Here is a 21,475-nt window from a genome sequence, read left to right on the forward strand (position 1 = left end):
AAAGCTGTGTGAAAAAATAAAACAGTATAGGAATGTTTAAGAAAAGAGTCAGTTTAATTTATTAAACAGGAATATTTAAGTATTAAAGATTTGGTAATCAGACAATTGCAAGTATTTTTTTTTTTTTTTGCGGAGTACAGGCTCCGGACGCGCAAGCTCAGCGGCCATGGCTCACGGGCCTGGCCGCTCCGCGGCATGTGGGATCTTCCCGGACCGGGGCACGAACCCGTGTCCCCTGCATCGGCAGGCGGACTCCCAACCACTGCTCCACCAGGGAAGCCCCAGTTGCAAGTATTATTAAAGGAAGCTGAATGTAATTCATAAACTCAATTTAAAATTTTCAAATGAGTTAAGATTGCAAATGGGTCAAGTATTAACCCAAAGACCCCTTAAAGTGATTATTAAAATTTTCTAGAGGGGCTTCCCTGGTGGCGCAGTGGTTGCGCGTCCGCCTGCCGATGTAGGGGAACCGGGTTCGCGCCCCGGTATGGGAGGATCCCACGTGCCGCGGAGCGGCTGGGCCCGTGAGCCATGGCCGCTGGGCCTGCGCGTCCGGAGCCTGTGCTTCGCAACGGGAGAGGCCACAACAAGGGAAGGCCCGCATACCACAAAAAAAAAAAAAAAAAAAATTTTCTAGAATCATAAGTAGAACAGAAAGATTTGTAGGCTACACTTAAAAGCTAAATGTAGGGCTTCCCTGGTGGCGCAGTGGTTGAGAGTCTGCCTGCCAATGCAGAGGACACGGGTTCGAGCCCTGGTCTGGGAAGATCCCACATGCCGCGGAGCAACTAGGCCCGTGAGCCACAATTACTAAGCCTGCGCGTCTGGAGCCTGTGCTCCACTACAAGAGAGGCCCGCGCACCGCGATGAAGAGTGGCCCCCACTTGCCACAACTAGAGAAAGCCCTCGCACAAAGACCCAACACATCCATAAATAAATAAAAATTTTAAAAAAAAAGCTAAATGTAAAAGACTGGCGCTTAAAGGAAGAATGAGATTTTTGAGTCTGTAACTTGAACAGACTGAAAATCAATTTTTACAATCAAAGTAACTTCTGAAAAATCTTGGCATTACACAAAAACCCAGGGGCGGGGGGATGATTAAAAACTCTCACTCAAACATGCTATTCACCAGTCACCCAAAACTCACCAAGTCACTTGGTCTCACCGAACTCCAGTTTCCTCATTCATGAGAGGAATGTTTTCCAGAATAATCCACTTATTATAAATGATTTAATATCAATCAATTTCATATTGATAAACAGCACATTAGTAAAAGCACTCGGAAAAGCATACAGCGATGGGCAAATAGAAAAGATCAGCAGCATGATATCACTCTATAGTAACTGCAGCCTTTCCCAGACCCTGGCCTGACCAGTGACAGACATGCGAAAGGTGACACACGTATCCTCAGAGACTAAGCATGACTCAGCACGGCCAGATCATGGAATTTTCCTGAGGCCTCAGCCAGAGAGGAGCTGCCACCTGTGGAGTCTGGCCCACAGCTGGTGGAAATGTACCTAGAGCTGCCTTGGGTATCCCAGCACCACTGCCAAATGCCCCCCGCCCCACAGGCAAATCAGGATGAGGAGGTAAGGAACAGCAGCAATGAGGGGGTGTTGAGATGACCCAAGGGTTATGCCTTCTGGAATAATACTTAAAAAAAAAAAAAAAGCCCACATCTACCTCCCTCCAGGATCACCAAGGCGACCAAAAGGAGGAGGACAGGGGAAGGCGGGAACCTTCAATGGCAGAGTCTTAGTTACAGTAACTAAGCAAAGCTCCACGGACTCAGGAGGGAAGTAGGGACTGAAAAGCCAAACAAGCTTTAACAAATTAGATGACCTGGCAGGCAGAAGAAGGCCCTTCCTGGCGACTAATTTTCCCTTCCTACTGATGGATCTGGGGAAGACATGCAAGAAAAGATGACACTCTGGGAAAAAAAAAAAGGAGGGGTGTCAGAATTTTGGATTCTGCTAATTAGCCTTCTCTGGGCCCCAGTTTCTCAGCTCCGTAAGCTGAGAGATTGGGACTGTCACCAAACTGCCCCTCTTCTCCTCACAGGGATGCCAGTAAGAGCAACAACGTTCAACTCTGTCAGCTAAGATGCGAGACCGGGAGCAAGCAGAGAGAAGAGCGGGAAGTTCGTGGAGGGTGGAGTCCGTCAAAGGTCCGGAGGCATTTCCACTCATACCACCTGCCTTTACACTCCGCCCACTTTTCCAAGCAAACTCCATCTCAGAGTGGAAAACGGCCACTCCTGGCTCAAGACCCAGGACACGTGAGGACTGTGGAAAAATCTCAGGATGGAGAACAGCTTATGGCTTCTGAAGGATCATCTGAAAAAAATCCCCGGACAAAGGAATCTCCACACTGAGCACTGAACCTGAGCTCTGGGCAAAGTTGTCCCCGAGCCACTAAGTTCCCAGGGCACCAGGCTGTGAAACAGGGGGTAGCGCTGGCCTGCCTCTGGATGAAGGGAAGAGCATATCAGTGTCTGAAATGCAGGCGGGATGCTACACCGAGCCAGGACCGTGCCCGGCTAGGGCCCTCTCACAGACCATCAGGTGGACCCCGGACCCGAGGGCCTTGGAATTTAGGCTGCGGAGATGCACCGGGATCAATGCAATCAGTGGAGTTTCCTGTGTGAGGGGAAACCTTAAGAGCAGGAGGTTACACAGGGCCGTGCTGTCACACAGAGCACTATGTGGGGGGAAGAAGGGGCAAGTCCACCTTCACCCCCTCATCGTTGTCTGGACACATGTGTCAAGTGCTTTTACAGCCAGCGGACAGAGCCACCTCCTGTGCCCAGCTGCCTGCTCTCCACATGGAGTCAAGAGCTCTTCTCAGAGGCTGCCCAGCCCTACGGATGCTTCATTCCTGTGGTCCTGAGGAGCCGCGCCACTCTCCCCCACCACCAGGCGTCCCAAGCCACACCCTTCCAGAAGTCGGGCCTCCTGCTGAGGCCGGCCGGCAGCCAGCTGGGGCCAGCAGGGAGCCAGACATCACTTTCCTGTGAAAACCAAGAAAACCAAGAGAGTCGGGAACAGACAAAGACTGCGTATATTTTCCAAAGAGCAGAGCTTGGCCCTTTTTATTTACTGAGCTTGATCACTGACGTGCCAGGACTGCTAACATCTACAGCTGCTGCTCCCACAGGCATCCCACTGACCTGCATCCAGGCACAGGACTTACCCTCAAGTGTATTGTCAGCTCTCAGGAGGCAGGGGCTATCTAAATAAAAGAGAAAGAAAGTGTTACCCTCGTTTCTCTCCCAGCATTCCCCAGAGAAGCCAGGCGTAGCAGGAACACAGACTTAGAACCCAGAGAAGAACTGCCGCTTTGCTTCCCCTGATCTCAGGGGTATCTGGGGGGCCACCAGGACAGCGTGGGGCTGAGAACACCCCAGCGCTGTTGTCCAACTGTCTGGGCTCTATTCTTGCTGCTTTGCCACCCGCTCCCAGAACCACTCAAAGCTTGTTTCCTCATCTGTGAAATGGGAGTAACAACAGCACCCAGGTAGGAGGGTTCCCGAGGAGGTACACACTCAAAGCACTGGCACCGTGCCTGGTATAGAGGACGCGCTCAGACGTTGGCCGACGTGCCTAATAAGAAGCATTTAAGTAAAACCTTTTTCTGGCACCCGCTACACAAGAACAAGTTCTAGAAACTTTTCTTGTTGGATCTGAAGTGCCTGGTGCTCCTGCCCACTCCCATCCAACCTCAGGCCAATTTTTGAGCCACCTCCAATCCTCCGGAGGAGCTAACTCGCCTCCGGATTCTCTGAGCCTGGTTCCTGTCTCACTCTGCAAATGGACACAAATGAAGAAGCTGATGTGTTTCCTATTTCGCTGGCTATGTCCTCAGATCCCTTCCTGCAGAGACCCCCCACCCCACACACAAAGAGCACACCCTGTGTTTGGACCCATGGGAGCCCAGTTGGTGGTGCATGACCACTTTCTGGAGTTTACAGACTGCTTGTTTTTGAAAGGCCACACCTGTCCGTTAGCTTTAGCCACTGGTCAGTAAAGAGCAAAATGGAGACCCAGGCCAGCAAACCATCAAATGAACTAAGTCCATGTTCCAAGAAAACAAGTTGCCTTGGTAGATTATGTCAAGGCTGAAAATGAATGTTTGGGGCATTCAATTCAATAAAATACGTCTTGAGCACATACCCTGCACAGGGCACCACTGCTGGGGGCTAGCTAATAGAGGTAAGAACAGGATAGTACGTGAGAGGGACCCGAGCGTGTGCTCGGAGCCTGACAGCTTGGGGAGGACCCCAGCCGTGCCCCTTCCTAGCTGTGTGACTCTGGGGGAGTTATTTCACTCACAGTTCCTCATCTGTAAACAAGGAGCTAACTGTACTTTTGTTGTAGGGTTGCTGTGATAATCAAATAATACATAAAAGGGGCTTGGCAAGGTCCCTGCCACCACACAGTAAGAGCTCAACAAAGGATGACTTTTATTATTAATAACAATCAATCATCATTTATCATCATTATTATTAAAAGAGAGAACCCACATCCAGCTGAATAGATTCAGCGAGGCTTAACGCAGGAGAGCCTGAAGAGTAATTTCTACAGGACAAGAGAAGAGGAGAAGTCCTGCAGTCAAGATCGCCAGGAACAAGGTCAGAGGAAGGACACAAAGAAGCGAGTTTCGGGGCAACAGCCAGTTGTCTCAGATGAGGCTGAGGCAGCAGAGGGTACCTGTGGGGTCACAGAGAAGCAAAAGCCCAACAGGTGGGAGCCTATCTTTTCATTCGGTAAGGAAGAGGAAACGGTTTCCTCTTCTCGTCATTGTCCGTCTTCCACCGTCAGGCCCTACTCCTTTGACAGTTTGGCAAAGTATCCACAGCTGAGACAAGAGGCAGCTAAGACACAGAGGGAAGGGAAGAGATGGTCAGGCGGGCCCAGGTGAGGCTGAGGCTTCAGAGAGAGCAGGCAAATGCCCCACTTCTGTGAAAGATGTGTCTGGAAGAGAAACTTGCCCCCAAACAGGCACGCCTTCTGGATGGGGAGAGGAGGGCCCTGTTCAGAAGAGAGTAAGATGCTACTGGGAGGGAGCCAGACACTAGTCCTCACGGGAAATGTTTACCGGCCTGAGGTCTCCAGCTCACGCGGGAAAGTGCCAGGGAGAGATCTGGACAGTCTGGGGCCTGCCCAGGCCTTCCGCCCAGATCCTCTGACATACGACAATCATCCCTGCAGCCCCTGAATGTGCTGCGACTTGGAATGAGATCTGCAGTCCTGCTGTGCCCCAGTGCCCCACGCCTCTGCGAACAGTGTCAGGACAGGGACCTAGCACAGCACCCAGGGCGCTGGAAGTGAGACAAAGGGAAAACAAGGCAGAGGATTAAAAAAAAAAAGACAAGCCACCTGTACTGGCACCTCAAAGGCAGGAGGGATCCACCGGGGTTACAACATCAAGGCAAACCCCTCTAAGGGATGATCTTGGAGGTGAGAACGAGCACGGAGTCGGTCAAGCTGGGACAGGCTTCAGTAGAGAAAGATAGAGAAATAAGGAGCAGAGGGGACTTTGGGGTAAACTGTGGAAATTCTGAATGGCAGCCTAATTCAATTCAACCAATAGATACTGCGCAGCTATAGTGAACAAAGCCCTTTTCTGCAGGGCAGAGCAGCCACTAAGAAACTTCTCACAAGGACACGTGCTCATAGGTTGCTTACTAGAACACAAACAGAACAGACTGTAGCTCAGGCCCGCTGCTGCTGGGCTCTCAGAGCCCAACCAAGCACCCCGGCACCTCTGGACCCAATCTCACTTCTGACTCACCCGCACCTTAGCAAGTGCCCTCACCTTATAACGCCTCCTGCAGAGGCCTCTGTGAGGCGACCAACCAAACTTCTCACACTCAAGTGGGAAGTGCTATCTCCTCCACGTTCTCCTTCCACCTTCCTCAGCCTTCCTCTGCCAGGGTCCAGTTACTTAAAACTCACCTGTACTTCATCATAAAACCTTGCCTGCTCAAATCCAATCACTGCTTCTTCACTGCTGGCCCCGGTGGAATCAAGAGGCTCACAACTCAGGCTTCCCTGGTCGCGCAATGGTTAAGAATCCGCCTGCTGATGTAGGGCACACGGGTTCGAGCCCTGGTCCAGGAAGATCCCACATGCCACGGAGCAGCTAAGTCTGTGTGCCACAACTATTGAGCCTGCACTATACAGCCCACGAGCCACAACTACTGAAGCCTGTGCACCTAGAGCCTGTGCTCCGCAACAAGAGAAGCCACCACCATGAGAAGCCCCCACACCGCAACGAAGAGTTGCCCACGCTCACCACAACTAGAGGAAGCCCACGCGCAGCAACGAAGACCCAAAGCAGCCAAAAATAAAATAAATAAATTTATAGAAAAAAAAAAGGAGGCTCACAACTCGCCTCCTCCACCAAGCCTTCCCTAATCCATGCCCATCCAGCCCCGTTCTCCTGTCCCTGGCCTTGGTGTGAGTTTTGCCCTGATTTGCCAGCCTCTATGGAACTTCCTCTTCCATGTCCTCCTCGGGACATACCTCGCCCACACCAGCTCTCTACAAACAACTGCGGCATGCTGACTTTCTGCTTACGCTCTGTTTCTTTTTCTCTCCCCCAACCAGTTTGTCGGCAGTTCTGGGGTGAAGCACTTTCTTGAGCTATTTTGCGGAACTTAACACCTTCCCCCACCAAGGTGCTCAACCACCAGGTCCACTGGAACCTAACTGTCAACCTTTTCCCCAATTCTATGCTGTGTTCTCTGCTCAAGCTCCTTCATGAACATGCATATACCTTTAGCTTAAAACTTCCGCAATTTTGCTGTTTGGGGAGATACTGCTTTGGAAAAAATCCCCGGTGTTCTCCTTACTTGCTGCAAGTAATAAATCCTTCCTTCTCCTGATCTTCTTCCATGTCCTCCTCGGGACATACCTCGCCCACACCAGCTCTCTACAAACAACTGCGGCATGCTGACTTTCTGCTTACGCTCTGTTTCTTTTTCTCTCCCCCAACCAGTTTGTCGGCAGTTCTGGGGCACCTCGTCTCCCACGTCTTCGCGCAGCACCCAGTCTAGAGCTCTGAACGTGAGAGGTGTGCAAAGAATGTGATGAAGAGTTCAAGGGTTTAGATGAAGAGCAGGCAAGCAGAAAAGCTGTAGCTGCGAGGGCATCGAAATGCTGAGCACATCCACTCCAGTATTTGCATCACAGGCAGGGGAAGGGTGGGGGGGTGGGGAGGCCAAGGCTGCTGGTAGCAGTGGGTAAGGGGGCAACGGGAAGGCAAAGACTTCTTGGTAAAGACTGGGGAGGCTCTGGTTACGATCTGGCAAATAGCGGCACCTCTCTGAGGCTCAGTTTTCTCAGCTACAGAATGGGAATCCCTGGCCTCCTCTTTATCACAAAATGAATTTTAATCAGATTTTTAAGAATTTCAAAGTTCCCAGGGACCTAGGGACCTGACCTAGCCCTGGCACTTGTGAAATGAAGAAAGGGATCCCCAGAGGTGAAACAACTCACTCCAAGTACACAAAGCAAGATGTGCTGGGAGGAACCTGTATGGCAGGTCCTCAAAGCCAGGGCTGCAGACTGCGTGCCCAGGAGGGCATTTCCCAGAGGGCCAGCTGCTACTCACTGCACTTTGTAAACTGCTAAAAGCTGCAGAAATAACGGGCTGAGCCCAGCCCCACCTCCTCCTAATCACTGCTTCTGGGCGCCCCAAGCTTCCTCTTCTGAAACTAAGTGGAATTACAAGAATGCCCCCCAGGGTTACCAGGAGGATCCTATGGGAAGCAGAGTGCAGGCACTCGTAACACGGAAAACCCTCGCCTTACACGCCACGGCTTTCTTCAGAGCTGAGCAACTTCCAGTATGTTGGGGGACACTTGGGCTCCGGATTCTGACAGACTTGGGTTCGAGCCCTCAGGGACCTCGCGCGAGGCATTTGAGGGCTCCGTGCCCTCAGTTTCTCCATCTGCAAAATGGGCCCGAGAGCAGGAATAAGGCCGCCGGCGGCCCCCAGGGCGCCGAGTGGACGAGGCCGGGCTGCGCCAGCGCGGGAAAGATGCTCGCGGGGCGGCGGGCCCGGAGAACTGGGGCGAAGGGTCCCCAGGGCGGGGGTGGGGGGCGGGCTCGCGCAAACAGTCCCTCGCGGGAGGGGGAGGGGAGGGGCGGCGCGCGTCGCGTCGCGTAGCGCACCGCCCGCTGCCGTCTCCTCCAGCCGTCACTCGAGGAGCCGGCGCCGCCTTGCCGCGCGCGACCCTTACATAAGCGTCCCCCGCGGCAGCGCCGGCGCACGCCCACCCGCTCCGACCCGCTGCGGGAAGAGGAAAATGCACAGCGCCGCCGGCACTCACCTCCTCGCTGCTGCCGCAAGTCGCCGCCACCGCCTCTACCGCCGCTGCCTCCACTGACAGGGAACAGCTGCGGTCTCCGCGCAACCGAACTTGCTGCGGTCCCAGTCCCGCCTTACGGACTTCCTATTGGCTCAGACAGCCCAACCCCTCCTGTTACTGGACAGCGTCCTCTGTCACTCACCGCTCCCCTGCCCGGGACTCCTCCCTACGCCCGCCTGCCCGTCACGTTTAAGCCTTGGCGCCCCACATCAGCCCCGCCCCTCCCGTCCCCGGCTGGACCCTGGATTGGTGACGAGGCTGGGAGAGCCCGCCCCTGGCTCACCACCACCTACTCCCTTGTCTCCAGAGCCCCACGTGAGCCGCAGGGCCCCAGCCGCGGCCCGCAATAGGCGGAAGTGGCCGGGCTCTGACAGGCTGTGATTGGCTGTTGGCGGGGGTGGGGACGTGCGATTCATTCACCCGGGTAGCACGTGTCTCTCAAAACCCCAAGCACAACAGCTAGCCCTCGGGCTCAGGGATCCGGGTGGGCTCAGGGATCCGGGTGGACTCAGATGCACGCTAGTGGGTGGAGAAGAGGTCGGAGGAAAGAGGGTTTGCGAAGGGCAGGAGGAAGGAAATGGCGCTTGTGCCAGACGGGTTTACGTGATTGTCTTTTAGCAGCTGTGGGGGTGGTGGTGACGGGCAGGAGTCTCGGTGTGACCCTGGACAAGCAACCTCACCTCTCTGAGCCTCAGTTTCCTAATCTGTAAATAGAGGCCACTCAGGACCTAGAGGGTTTAGAAGGCTTGGTTGAACGGAAAGCTTCAAAAATTGGGCTCTGTGCCAACCAGGAGATGCAGGCGTGACCAAAATAAACCAAAATTTCTGCCTCCCAGTGAGAGAAGACAGACGATAAAATAAAATAAAATATAAGGTACATCAGATGACAATCAAGGCATGGAGAAAAAATAACCTGCTTCTAGACAGTTGGGAGAATCAAGGACTATGAGAACATCTTTTTAACTAAAATTTGATGATTGAGTGTGGAGAGATATTACAACTCCATTCTCTTCTCTGTGTTGTGTCCATTTTGTTTGTCTCTCCAATTTCTTTGTCCTTCCTTCCACATATCTGGCTGAACTCCAACCTGGGTCAATCCAACACAGCTATTTTAGTACCAGAGCAAGGATTAAAATTCCAGTTTTCCAGATTCAGGTATTCATTCAATTAACAAGCATCCCTTGAGCACCTACTATGGGCCTGGTGCTATGCCGGAGACACAGGTGAAAAAAAAACAGCCTCTGCCATCACATCATAGAGCTCACCTGACCACAGTTCTTCCCCTGAACAGGTCTCAGTAATAATGATCTTAAGGGAACAAACACTGTTATCAGGCAAGAGAAGTAACAATAGCAAAGATAATAAATGAGTTGTAAACTTCCAGTTCTGTTTCAGTGATAACGATTGGCCTGAAGCACTTTCTTTTTTCTTTTTTTTTTTTTTTTGCGGTACGCGGGCCTCTCACTGTTGTGGCCTCTTCCCAAAGCACAGGCTCCGGACGCGCAGGCTCCGCGGCCATGGCTCACGGGCCCAGCCGCTCCGCGGCATGTGGGATCTTCCCGGACCGGGGCACGAACCTGTGTCCCCTGCATCGGTAGGCGGACTCTCAACCACTGCGCCACCAGGGAAGCCTGAAGCACTTTCTTGAGCTATTTTGCGGAACTTAACACCTTCCCCCACCAAGGTGCTCAACCACCAGGTCCACTGGAACCTAACTGTCAACCTTTTCCCCAATTCTATGCTGTGTTCTCTGCTCAAGCTCCTTCATGAACATGCATATACCTTTAGCTTAAAACTTCCGCAATTTTGCTGTTTGGGGAGATACTGCTTTGGAAAAAATCCCCGGTGTTCTCCTTACTTGCTGCAAGTAATAAATCCTTCCTTCTCCTGATCTCTGGCCTGGTTGTATCTTTTGGCTCAACACCCACCAAGAGGCAAACCCAGTTTTTGGGGAACATCGGCTCAGTCCTGGCTGGTCCCTGTGAAATCCTGAGTCTGGAGCAGAGGGCAGGTGGTTCCACGCAGGTTCAGGTGAATCCCATGTCAACACCACCAGGTGGAGGTCTGAACAAATAAACTAATTGAGAACTAAAAGATGGACTGCTGTGAACAAAAGTAGTATGGACTTTGGACGATTAGCTCAGGCAGATAAATTAGTTGAAGTTTGACTAAGAAACAAGACATCTCTCCGTCCAGGCTCTGTCCTACCTCCAGGCTGAGTCCTCCAGGAGGACAAAGCTGGGAGGGGTATTCCACCCCAGGCAGAGAAAACTGCCCAAGAAAAAGCTGCGGTGAGGAGTCCAGTGTGGCTAGAAAAGGCATTTCTCAGCGTGGGCTTCTGTAATACTAGTGACAGAATCTCCTTGGGACAAGGTACTGATTGGAAACACAGATTCCTGAGCCCCACTCCTCCCCCATGGTTCTTACACATATTAACCACCAACTCAGAGGTCTTAGAAACATCAGCAGAATGCCACTTAAGTCTGTCTCTGGCGAATGGAATCCTCTGCATTGCACTGCATTGCATTGAATTGCTAGTTTTAGAAGCTCTCCAAATGGTTCTAATGTGGGTCAGCGTTGAGACCCACTGAGATGCCTAGAGAAGTTATTACCCAGACTTCCCTGATAAGAGGAATCCCCTGGGGCTCTTTAAAAACAAAATGGATTCCTGGACCTCAGGCCCCCTGTAGATTCTGATTCATGGGGTGGGGCCCAGGAATCTTTCTATTTAACTTATTTTTTTTAAACAGGCCCCAACTTGTGAAATTGACTCTTGAGGCCCGGGAAGGTTGGAGAACTTGGCTGAGTTTCTGGGAGATGCAAGGGAAGGCGAGGCGGGACAGACAGGCTGAGTTCAGCCTGTGGAGGGCCAGCCAGGAGGGGCATAGGCTGGGCAGCAGGGCTCTGTCCGGAGGGAGTGGTCCAGGGGCAGCTGCAGAGCAGCTCAGAGCTCCTGTTAGGCTGGGAGTACGTCTGCCTTATTGCTTCTTAGTAACTGTCACTTTTTGGAAAGTTCTTGGTTTTTGTCTGTTTATCTTCTGTACTCCTGTCCCTTCCCCACACTTGAATATCACCTCTACGAAAGTTGAGTTTGGCACATGGTAGATGCTTAATATATAGTTGGCAAATGAAGGAATGGGAGTCATCAGCCCACACTTAGTGGTCGAAGCTATGGAGTGGATGGGACTGCCCCAGAAGCTGAGCGGAGTCCGACAGAGAGAGGAGTCTGCAGGGTACCACATTTGAGGGGAAGGGGAAAGTTAAAGAGAAGCAGGCACGATCGGATAGGGAGGAGTAAATTCGGAGGAGGGAGGTGTCAACTGGGCCAGGAAGGAAAGTGGGGTGGTGGGGACAAATGTGATCCCTTCACTCTGCAGCCCCCTCAGCAGCACCCGATAGAGATACGGTGAAAATGAGGTATTTTCCCCGTCCCCAAGCTGCTCCCAGACCAGTGAGGGTACACAGGCCTCAAAGCACTCCACTTCAAAACCGTGTGGTGCTGTGCTAGAGATAATGGCCAGAGTGCTATGGGAGTCCAAGGAGGGGTCCCTTTCCCCATGAGAGGGGGCTTGGAGGGCTTCCTGGAGGAGGGAAAGTCGATAGATAGATACATACATACATGCATAAATCAAGAGTTAATCAGGTGAATATATTGGTAAAAAAGGATCCCATACATGGCCCAAGCAAAGCTGGGGGAGGGCATCATGGGATCAAGGCATGGAGAGGGTCAGTGAGGACAGCTTGCTAGTAAGTTCAGGAAGTGCAGCCTGGGAGGGAGCTGTGGGGAAGGTCAAGAGCAGTTGGCACTGAGAAGGCTTGGGTAAGCAGAAGTATCTGAGTGGATGGGGACTCCCAGACAAAGCCATGAACCCTCAAACTGTAGCAGTCACTATAAACCCAGAAACAGCCCACCACTCTTGTGTTTACAATTCGGAAGGCCAGGTTTGCCCTGAGGATCTCACAAGGACAACCTAGATTTCCCAGAACCCCTGTCCTGAGATGACACAAGAAAAATCACTTTTTTAAAAAAATTAACAAAATTCTGGCAGTTCGAGCTGAGCTGCAGATAGCTTAACTGCTGGTGAGACCTCAGGATAAACCCTTATTGATGGAAACACAGGGCAGGGCACTAGGCTGTGATGAACGAACCCACTCACTGACTGAAGAATGGCCACGACAGCCCTTCTCCACAGGCTGGGGTTGTGTCTCCATTCTAAGCAGCAGGGGACCCTCACAGTGTGTGATGCGGTGGGGATGGTTCAGGAGTAGCTCTTCTGCTCTTTTTAATATGTTTCCCTCCCCCCACATCCTCGAGGGGTCCAGGCCACTCCACCCAGGCTTTTGGGGTGACTCCTCCATACACAAGCCCATCCCATCATGGCATCTCTACAAGTCGGTCAGACCTTCCACCTGCCAAGGTGGGCCTTGGTCTAGCAGATCACAGTCTCAGCACTTGCCCAGGTCCATATCAAGGCCTCTGCCCACAGGTTGAGGCAGAGGAGGGTAAGATCCTCCTCCCAGCTCTGAGCCGTAGCTCCTCTGGACCTCCCAACATCCCTGGGCAGGTATGCTGTACCCATTTTGCAGGTGTGGACACTGAGGCTCAGAGAAAGGAAATGACTTCCTCTCTGGATCACATAGCTAGTCAGGGGCGGAGCTGGAAGTGGACCTCCAGTCCACTGACCCCCAGGCTGTGCTCTTTCTGCTCCACTGGCCACCTTGTTGTGAAAGAGAAGACAAGAATGTTTAGAATTCAGATTTCAAAGGAAGAGCTTTGGTTTGAAATTTGAGTCCTAAGATCACAGTCCTCAGATGTGGAAGGGCCTTGAGCAATTGTTTCCAAGATTTCCCACAAGAGACAGATCTCCTGGGATGTGATTGTACAGACAGCTTTTCAGGGCCCTGCCCAGACCTGTATATGCAAGGGGTTTTGATGGGGCCCAGTGACAGGTGTTTTTTTAATAAAGGAAACCTTGGGGCACCCTGGCTAGACCCGCTCAGGCTTATTTTACAGATGAGGAAATAGGCTCAGACAGGAGAAGGGGCAGACCCACCACTGATAGTCATCAGGTCCTGCATATTTGAAAAAAATGCAAGAGCATCTGCATTGCCAGTTCTGGGACCCTGCAATTACTGATACACGCTTTGCCTAAACTGAGAACAATCCTCCCCCGATCCCTCAGAGTGCTATCAGGACCAAATACAGGAAGCCCTGAGCACAACGCCTGGCACAGCCTGAGTGCTCGGAATGTGGGAGCTCTTATAATCAATAGCATTATTACTATTGATTGTTCCCTTTGTTTGATTTCTCCAAGTGATAAGTTGACCAAAATCTCTTGCTGAACCTGACAGCCTGGCATTCTAGCTTCCTTTGGGAAATGAAAACCAACACAGTGGATCATTGTTCTGAAGTAAAAGAACTAGTTCCCCCAAAATGTACTGCATTATAAGAGCTGCTCAGGCAAAGAGATAAATTATTAGTTGAAACACACACACATGAGCCCCTTGCCTCATTGATGATGGGCATCATATTTTCAAGGAAAACTCCAGTGGCATTAACCTTAGGCTAATGGTTCTGTCTGATCATCGCGTAGGGTGCGTGAAGACCGGCGTGAGGAGTGGGGGCTGGGGGGGTGGAACACTCAGTTGCTGAGGACTCTGTTTGCTGGCCTGACTCTGTGGGGCTGCATTCGAGGCCCACTACTGACTGTGTCTCCTTGGGCAAGTTGCTTCACCTCTCTGAGCTTCTGTTATTTCATCTGAAAAATGGGGCTAAGCTCCAGACAGTGTGAGGGTGAAATGCCATCACAGAGGTAAGGCTCCTGGAGTGGAGGGCACACCCCATCCCCCTTGTCTCCCAAGCTCAGATTCCTCTTCCAGGCTCTGGAAGGAAGAGCAGGCTCCAGTCTGCCTTTCCAGATTTTTCTCCCACCCAAGGACAACCCTTTGTGTCCCCACGCTTTGGTCACCCACAGGATCCTGCCTCTATCTCTACTGCAACAGTCCTCCCTGCCCTCAATGCTGGGCTCCAACACCACCTCCTCCAGGGAGCCTGCCCAGATGCTAACCACCCCCAAGACAGATGGGGGTCTCCCGTTCTCTTCCGTGCACCCTCAGCACTTGGTGTCTGTTCTAAGGTGCCTTGCTTGATGTACATGAGAATCCCTCCTTTTCTGGGGGTGGAGATTCTATCCTGCTCCCCTTGGCCTCACTTCTAGCCTAGACATCATCAAAACAAGATCTTGCCCACAGTGTGTAGGTGTGGATTAATTTCATTGGCTCACTAATAAAAAGTAACATCTGGGGCTTCCCTGGTGGTGCAGTGGTTAAGAATCCGCCTGCCAATGTAGGGCACACAGGTTCGAGCCCTGGTCCGGGAAGATCCCACATGCCGCGGAGCAACTAAGCCCGTGTGCCATAACTACTGAGCCGCCACCGCAGTGAGAAGCCCGTATGCCGCGGAGCAACTAAGCCCGTGTGCCATAACTACTGAGCAGCCACCGCAGTGAGAAGCCCGTGCACCGCAACAAAGAGTAGCCCCCGCTCGCCACAACTAGAGAAAGCCTGCACGCAGCAACAGAGACCCAATGCAGCCATAAATAAATAAATGAATGAATGAATGAATGAATAAATAAATAAATGGAACATCTGGGCAGCCTGCCCCAGTTTGCAGCCTTCCGTACATTTAAGCCTCACAACAACCTTAAATGGTACCAGGCATTTAAGTCTCAGATCGCCTTAGGAAATGAACACTGTGTTTCATTAATTTTAAGACGTACATTTTCCCCCCACACTTCAAGCTCTGAAATGGGCTTGCATCTTCCAGTGAATGGGCAGTGGATATTCTTTCTTACTGGTGTATAAAATAATGCTATCTTTCTATCAACGTCATCTTAGATTTGATGAAATAAATTATTATCCCCACTTTATAGCCGAGTAACTGTAGGCACATGCGGTTAAGCTGCTCACTCAAAGCACATAGGTGTCCCATAAACGTGCAAGGCTTTCGGCTCAGGCAGTCTGATGGGGTTGGGACCCAGGTCTCACGGGTAAGCTGCCTCCGCGATGACCCGCAAAGATCCTGCCTCCTGGTGTTCATGCCCTTGTGGGTGCCCTCCCTTGGGTGCCGACTGGACCTGGTGACTCGCCTTGGAGGAACAGTGATGGCAAAAGTGATGGGAGGTCACTTCTGAGGTTAAGTTCCCCAAAGACTCTGGCTTCTGCCTGCCTGCCATCTCTCACACTCTCTCTTGCCCGCTCCAACTGAAGCCAGCCCCCATGACGTGAGCTGCCCTTGGGAACAGCCAACAGTCAACAAGAAACTGAGACCCTCGCTGCAACAATCTGCGAGGAAGCAGGTCCTGCCAACAGCCTTGGAAGCAGATCCACCCCCAGTCAAACCTGGAGGTGACTAACAGCCTCCTGATTGAAGCCTGCAAGGGACCCTGAGCCAGAGGCCCCCGTTAAGCTGTGCCTGGATCCCAGACCCACAGAAACTGTGAGGTCATACATGAGTGCTGCTTTAAGCCACTAAGTTTTGGGGTATTCTGTAACACAGCAATAGACACGTAATAGTCTCCAATATTTAAGCCCAAGCATTTCCTATGTCATGTCCTGGGGACATAGATGAAAGAGATGTTGTCCTAGCCATCAAGGGACACCCGGTGTGGCGGGGAAAGGCATCCTGGGGTGACTGCTGCTACTGTGTGTATTGGGTGGGCTGGACAGGGGACTGCCTCCCTATCCCAGGCTGAGGGGCTGGGCAGGCTTCCAGGGGAGCTGTCACCCAGCAGGGTCTGGAAAGGTAAGAACGGCCCCGCCCCCCCAACCGCCCGTGACAAAGGCAGGGAGGCAGTGGGGATGGAAGGAAAAGAACACATATTTTCTCCTGGTCCTCCACGGATTTACGGATTTGGAAAATTGTTGTAAGATTACACGCTTGGCAAGAGAGTATTCGGCAGCTACAGGCGTGACACAAGAGCAAGTGATTCACCCTGACACATGTCAGAGGCCCGTGAGTCATCAGCAAGCTCTTCCCAGCTCAGACTTGGATGAGAGTGAGGATTTGGGTTAACTGTGCTGGAGTGAAGGCGTTGAAGACTGTGTAATGGTTTTGTTGCTTTTTGTGTGTGTGTGTGTGTGTGTGTGTGTGTGCGCGCGGTACGCGGGCCTCTCACCGCTGTGGCCTCTCCCGTTGCGGAGCACAGGCTCCGGACGCGCAGGCTCAGCGGCCACGGCTCACGGGCCCAGCCGCTCCGCGGCATGTGGGATCCTCCCGGACCGGGGCACGAACCCGCGTCCCCCGCATCGGCAGGCGGACTCGCAACCACTGCGCCACCAGGGAAGCCCGGATTTGTTGCTTTTTACCCAAGGTCAGGGTTGGCATATGGGTCAGGCGTTAAACGTGTGGTCAGGGCTGGAAAAACGGCCATAGTCCACCCCTGGGACAGGCTGGGACAGAGGGTCAGGGCCCCTTTTCTCCATTCTCCTCTTCACACTGGCCCTGTCTTGGCTCCTCTGGCTGGGAGGTGAGCCTGACAGATATTAAGAGATCCTGAACCCAAGGAAGGCCTAGAAATTCTGAGAGAGGAAAACAAGCAAGACCAGGCGCAGAGGAGTCTGGGGTGAGCCAAGAGTTGCAGCCAGCGCTTCCCTGACCCCAGACAGGGCACCCCGTGCGGCACCCCAGACACAGAGGAGGCAGGACACCCAGCTTCCAGTCCCGCCTCTGCCACCAGCACCAGGACAGGAGAGCAGAGTGGTTGAAACTCGGGCTCTAAAGCCAGTCTGACCGGGGCGGGAGTCCCAGCTCTGCAGCTTACTGGGCATGCTTAATCTCTCTGAGCTTCAGATTGCCCCACCTACAAAATGGGGATCTACAAAATGAGGATAATGGTGCACACCTCACAGGACTGTCAGGAGGTTTAAATGAAACATAGGGAGGAATTAGTTCCAGAACCATAAAAAAAAAAAAAAGCTCAAAAAATAGTGGTTAAAACAAAAAGGAGTGTGGCCCAGATATGTGAGCTCCCTTTAAACTCTCAAATTCTAGGATTCTGAGGGTCGGCTGGCCCAGCCCAAGTACCTTTCTCTTTCCCCTGACTTGGGAGAAAGAGCTGCTGCTGCTAGTCTTGCCTTTAGAGGCGTCCACATTCACGATTTCATTTGATGTTCACAACAACCCATTTTACAGATGAGAAGACTGACCAAGAGGAGAAAGGATTTGCCTCAAATACTGAATGCCACCAACTCACTTTTACTGAGCGCTTGCTGCATGCCAAGCCCTTTGCTGGGCATAGCATCATCACATTTAGTCCTCACGACAACACGTGAGTTATCTGTCTCTGTTACAGACAGGGAAGCCAAGGGAAAAGGCGCCCAACGTCACGTAGCTGCGGGGGATGGAACCGAGGTTTACCCAGGAGCAGCTGGTCCTCAGAGCCTGAGCGCTTAACCCTATTCTGTGCTGGAAAATTAGGGGCAGAACTAGGCCTGGAAAAAACCCAAGTCTCCCAACTTCCAACCTAGAACTATCCTGTTTCTTTTTTCTTTCTTTCTTTTTTTAAATTTCCAATTGTAGCAAAAAAATATACAGAAACACAAAATGTACCATCTTAGCCATCTTTACATGTACAATTCAGTAGCGTTATATACGTTCACATTGTTGTACAACCAACCTCCAGAAGTTTCTCACCTTGCAAAACTGAAACTCTATAGCCATTAAACAACTTGCCATTCCCCCCAGGCCCTGGCAACCACCATGCTCCTTTCTGTCTCTGTGAATTTGACTGTTCTACGTTGGAGCTGTCCTGTTTCTTAAAAGCCTATCTCTGTTTTGCTGTTGAGCCATCTATTCTGTCAACGAAATGAGTCTGGACAGCCAGGACTACAGGAGTTCAGGGGAGGGCAAGATCTTTGGGGGTGGGGTGGTCAGGGAAGGCTGCCTGGAGGAGGAAGAGGCGGGCAGGCCACCGAGGTCAAGCATCCCTGAGTCACCCACAACACCGCCTCTCCACCCGCCCTTTGGTTTACGATGGCCACCTCAGCAGCACCGACCTTTGTCCTCAAGTGAGCTCCTGTCAGGTGGGTGGAGGCACCAGGCCATCTCAGAAGGCCAGGGGCTCGTCAAGGGGCTGGAGCAGTCCCGCGCCTGCAGCCTCCAGAACCATGGGGACAGGGCTACGCAGCCAGTCCTTGCGAGGACCACGGCCCTCCTATAGCAAGCTCCAGGAGCCCTGGGGGAGGCCCCTGGCAGGCCGACTGAGTCGGGCGCTGAGCCTCAGACAGGGGCGTGAGAAGTCCAGGTCCTCAGACGGAGGCCCAGAAAGGCTGGACGCCCCCGGACAGGAGCAACTGCCAGGGAGCCTGGGGGACACAGAGCAGCTGATCCAAGCCCAGCAAGAAGGCAGCCAGCGGTGGCTGAGGCAGTATCAGCAGGTTTGGCTGAGGGTTGGTGGATGGAGGAGTGCTAGAGGGGAGGGGGAGGTCCCCAGGAGCGGGACCCAGGGCAGCAAAGGCTCAGAGGCAGAAATGTAAGGGGCTGTAGATCAAAGAGATAACAGAGCTGTCTGGGGAAGGGGCTGGAGAGAGAGATATCCAAGAACTGTATTTCAGGGGGTCCTGAAGGCCTTTGGGATTTATCCCATAGGCACTGGGGAGTCAGGGGAGGTTTTAGAGCAGGTGGGTGATATGGTCAGAGCTGTTCCGAGATGAACAATCTGTCAGCGTGCTGGATGGGTGGATTTTGCTGGAGGCAAGAGATCAGCCAGTACAACTTCCCCAGGGTTACATCTTGTGCTCCCCTCTGCCCCGGAAAAGGGGGTGATCTGGCCCCCCTGGGTGGGAGCTGCTGGCTTCCTCTAGGAGGAAGGGTGGCTAGTGAGCCGTGCTTCTGTCTCTGGGGTCTACCACCACCTCGTGGCTGTAGGTGGAACAGCACCTGAAGCCCACCACCCAGTCCAGAGACCTGGGCCCTGATCTCGCCCCCTCCTGTCTTGCAGAAGATAAGGAGAAGGTGGGAGAGGTTTGTCACCAGCTTCCGCAGCGTGACCCTGAGCCAGTCGGCCTCCCCACAGCCCTCGCTGGGCACCACCAGCTAAGGATGCTAGCAGCAGTGGGGGTCCTCGCTGCACCTGGATGAGGTGGCACGACCTACCTCTTCGCGGCCCTCTGGACTGTGAATGGAGTGACCTCCTCTGCGTGGACTGTTACCCTTCCTTACGTGGCCCGTTGAGGCCTCTGTCACCAGGACAGAGCTCAGTGAAGCCAGACCCGTGGCTGAGAGGCTCTGGCGCATCACCTGGTCACGGGGCCCCAGCCGCCCTTCTTGCCAGCTGCTAGTGGGGGGGGGGGCATGGGCCTCCCTCCCAGAGGGTGAGCCCATCCCCAGGGCAAGGACTATGTCTTGTCGTGTATTGTCGTGTATTGTCGCTGTCCTCACGGTCTCGCGATGAAGGAAACAGAGGAAGCCTTCCCTCCCTGTGCGAATGAGAGGAAAACTGAGGCCCAGAGGCGGGAAAGGATTATTCTCTTTGGCATCTCTGGCCCCGCCCCTACCCAATGCCCAACACTGCGTTGAACACAGGAATAAAAGTTGCTGAACCGAAGTAAATGATTTTCCTACTGACTAACTCACCCCCAGTCCTCTCCCAACCCCCTGGGGGCAGGTGGGGTCCAGAGCTTCCCAGATGATGGGGCAGAAGCGCCAGGGGCAGGTCCCCGGGGGGCTGGGCCTCTCCTGCCACTTCCCTGATTCTCCCTGGGCTGACCTCAAGCCAGCGTCAGAGGGCCTGGATCTCACCAGCTCTTGGCCTCTGTGCTCACCCGCATGAGGCAGGACCTACCCAGAGGGTCAGAGAGGGCAAGGAGCCCACCCAGGGCCACACAGAGGGGAGGGTGTGACCCCAAAGAGCCTGAGCTCTTTGAGAGACACTGGCACCTCGTTTGGGGTCCCTGGGGCTCTCCCAGCTCAAGCAGACCCAAGGTCAAAGGTAAGGGAGCAGCTGCAAGCATCCTGGTGGAGGGTCTGCTCTGGGGTGGTAGGGGGACCTGAGGGCCCAATGGACAAAGGGGAGGCTCCCTATTTCCCCAGAGCCCAGGACCCTGGCAGAGCCATTCAGGAACAGGAGGGGTCCTGGGAAAATTTTGTCCCAGACAGTCACCGGGATGAGACCAGGACAAGACCGGGACGTCCGGCTTGGCACCTAGACTGGGGGAGATCCCTGGCAGCTTCCAACCCAATTAGTCACAACCTTTAGATGCCCCCTGCTCAGCCCCCTCTGCAGTATCCCCTGCAGTAGCCCCTGGGGTGCCTCTGGGAGACGCTAGGACTCCAGGGAACATCGTTTGAGTCCATGGCTCTGACAAACCCTCTTGATGTCCAGAGGAGGAAACTGAGGCCCAGGAGGCGTCATCGTCTGGGTCTCTGCCCTCCAGGCTCATCCTGGCCTCTTTTGCTCCCAGGGATTCTCCAGCGCAGCTCCTTGCTGGCGTCCTTCTACTTGTCGCACTCGGTGACAAGTGTGTCCAGTTATAAGCTTTTGTCATCCACAGGATGGAAAGTTCCAGAGGGACCTGGCTTGCTCACCACTGGGAGCCCAGTGCCTCGCTCGGGGCCTGGCACATAGTAGGTAGTTGTTGAGTGAGTGGGGAATTGGCCCAGGGCCATCCAGCTGATGGCTGAGCTCCACTCGGGTGGAGTACTTCCTACCTCAGCCTCCTCAGCAACCGCATCATCAGGGAGCACATCTCCGGGGCCTCTAGCAGAGGCCTTCGCCAAAACACACACACACACACACACACACACACACACACACACACACACACACACACACACACACACACGCTCTGTCAGCTTGCTCCAGGCCAAGGCGTGAAGCCTCCCTGCCCAACCTCCATGCTCCCCCTCTTCCCTCACCAGCCAGCCTGATGCAGAGGGTCCAAGGGGACCCTATCCAAGGCTAGCGGATGGCAGTGGCACTGAAGCAGAGCCCCCCTGCCACCCATTTGGACTGCGATATGGGTGCAAAATAGACCCTCACGGGGTTAAGCCACTGATTTGGGGGCTACTCGTTATAGCCACAAGCCTATTGCAACTG

The 21,475-nt window shown here is 53.2% G+C and overlaps 1 protein-coding gene and 1 long non-coding RNA gene across 3 annotated transcripts; one reads left to right on the forward strand and one right to left on the reverse strand.

Moving 5' to 3' along the window:
- Positions 1 to 1,581: 1,581 nt before the first annotated feature.
- On the reverse strand, positions 1,582 to 8,399 carry LOC114485049 (uncharacterized). The gene is made up of 3 exons (XR_003678500.2): positions 8,340 to 8,399; positions 7,818 to 7,957; positions 1,582 to 3,232 (listed from the first exon to the last, which is right to left on the reverse strand). It is a non-coding gene; the product is annotated as an uncharacterized lncRNA (long non-coding RNA).
- A 10,146-nt stretch (positions 8,400 to 18,545) lies between these two features.
- Positions 18,546 to 19,542, forward strand: CUNH11orf86 (chromosome unknown C11orf86 homolog). 2 transcript variants are annotated; one of them, XM_007109544.2, is made up of 2 exons: positions 18,546 to 18,815; positions 19,379 to 19,542. In XM_007109544.2, the coding sequence occupies exons 1-2, from the start codon at positions 18,546 to 18,548 to the stop codon at positions 19,475 to 19,477; spliced, it is 369 nt and encodes a 122-aa protein (XP_007109606.1). In that variant the 3' UTR covers positions 19,478 to 19,542. The 2 variants fall into 2 exon arrangements, with proteins under 2 accessions (XP_007109606.1, XP_028341254.1); XM_028485453.1 differs by having other exon boundaries at positions 19,382 to 19,542.
- The last annotated feature ends 1,933 nt before the right edge of the window (positions 19,543 to 21,475 follow it).

Source organism: Physeter macrocephalus, unplaced genomic scaffold, assembly GCF_002837175.3.
Source record: "Physeter macrocephalus isolate SW-GA unplaced genomic scaffold, ASM283717v5 random_402, whole genome shotgun sequence".
NCBI classification, from domain to species: domain Eukaryota; kingdom Metazoa; phylum Chordata; class Mammalia; order Artiodactyla; family Physeteridae; genus Physeter; species Physeter macrocephalus.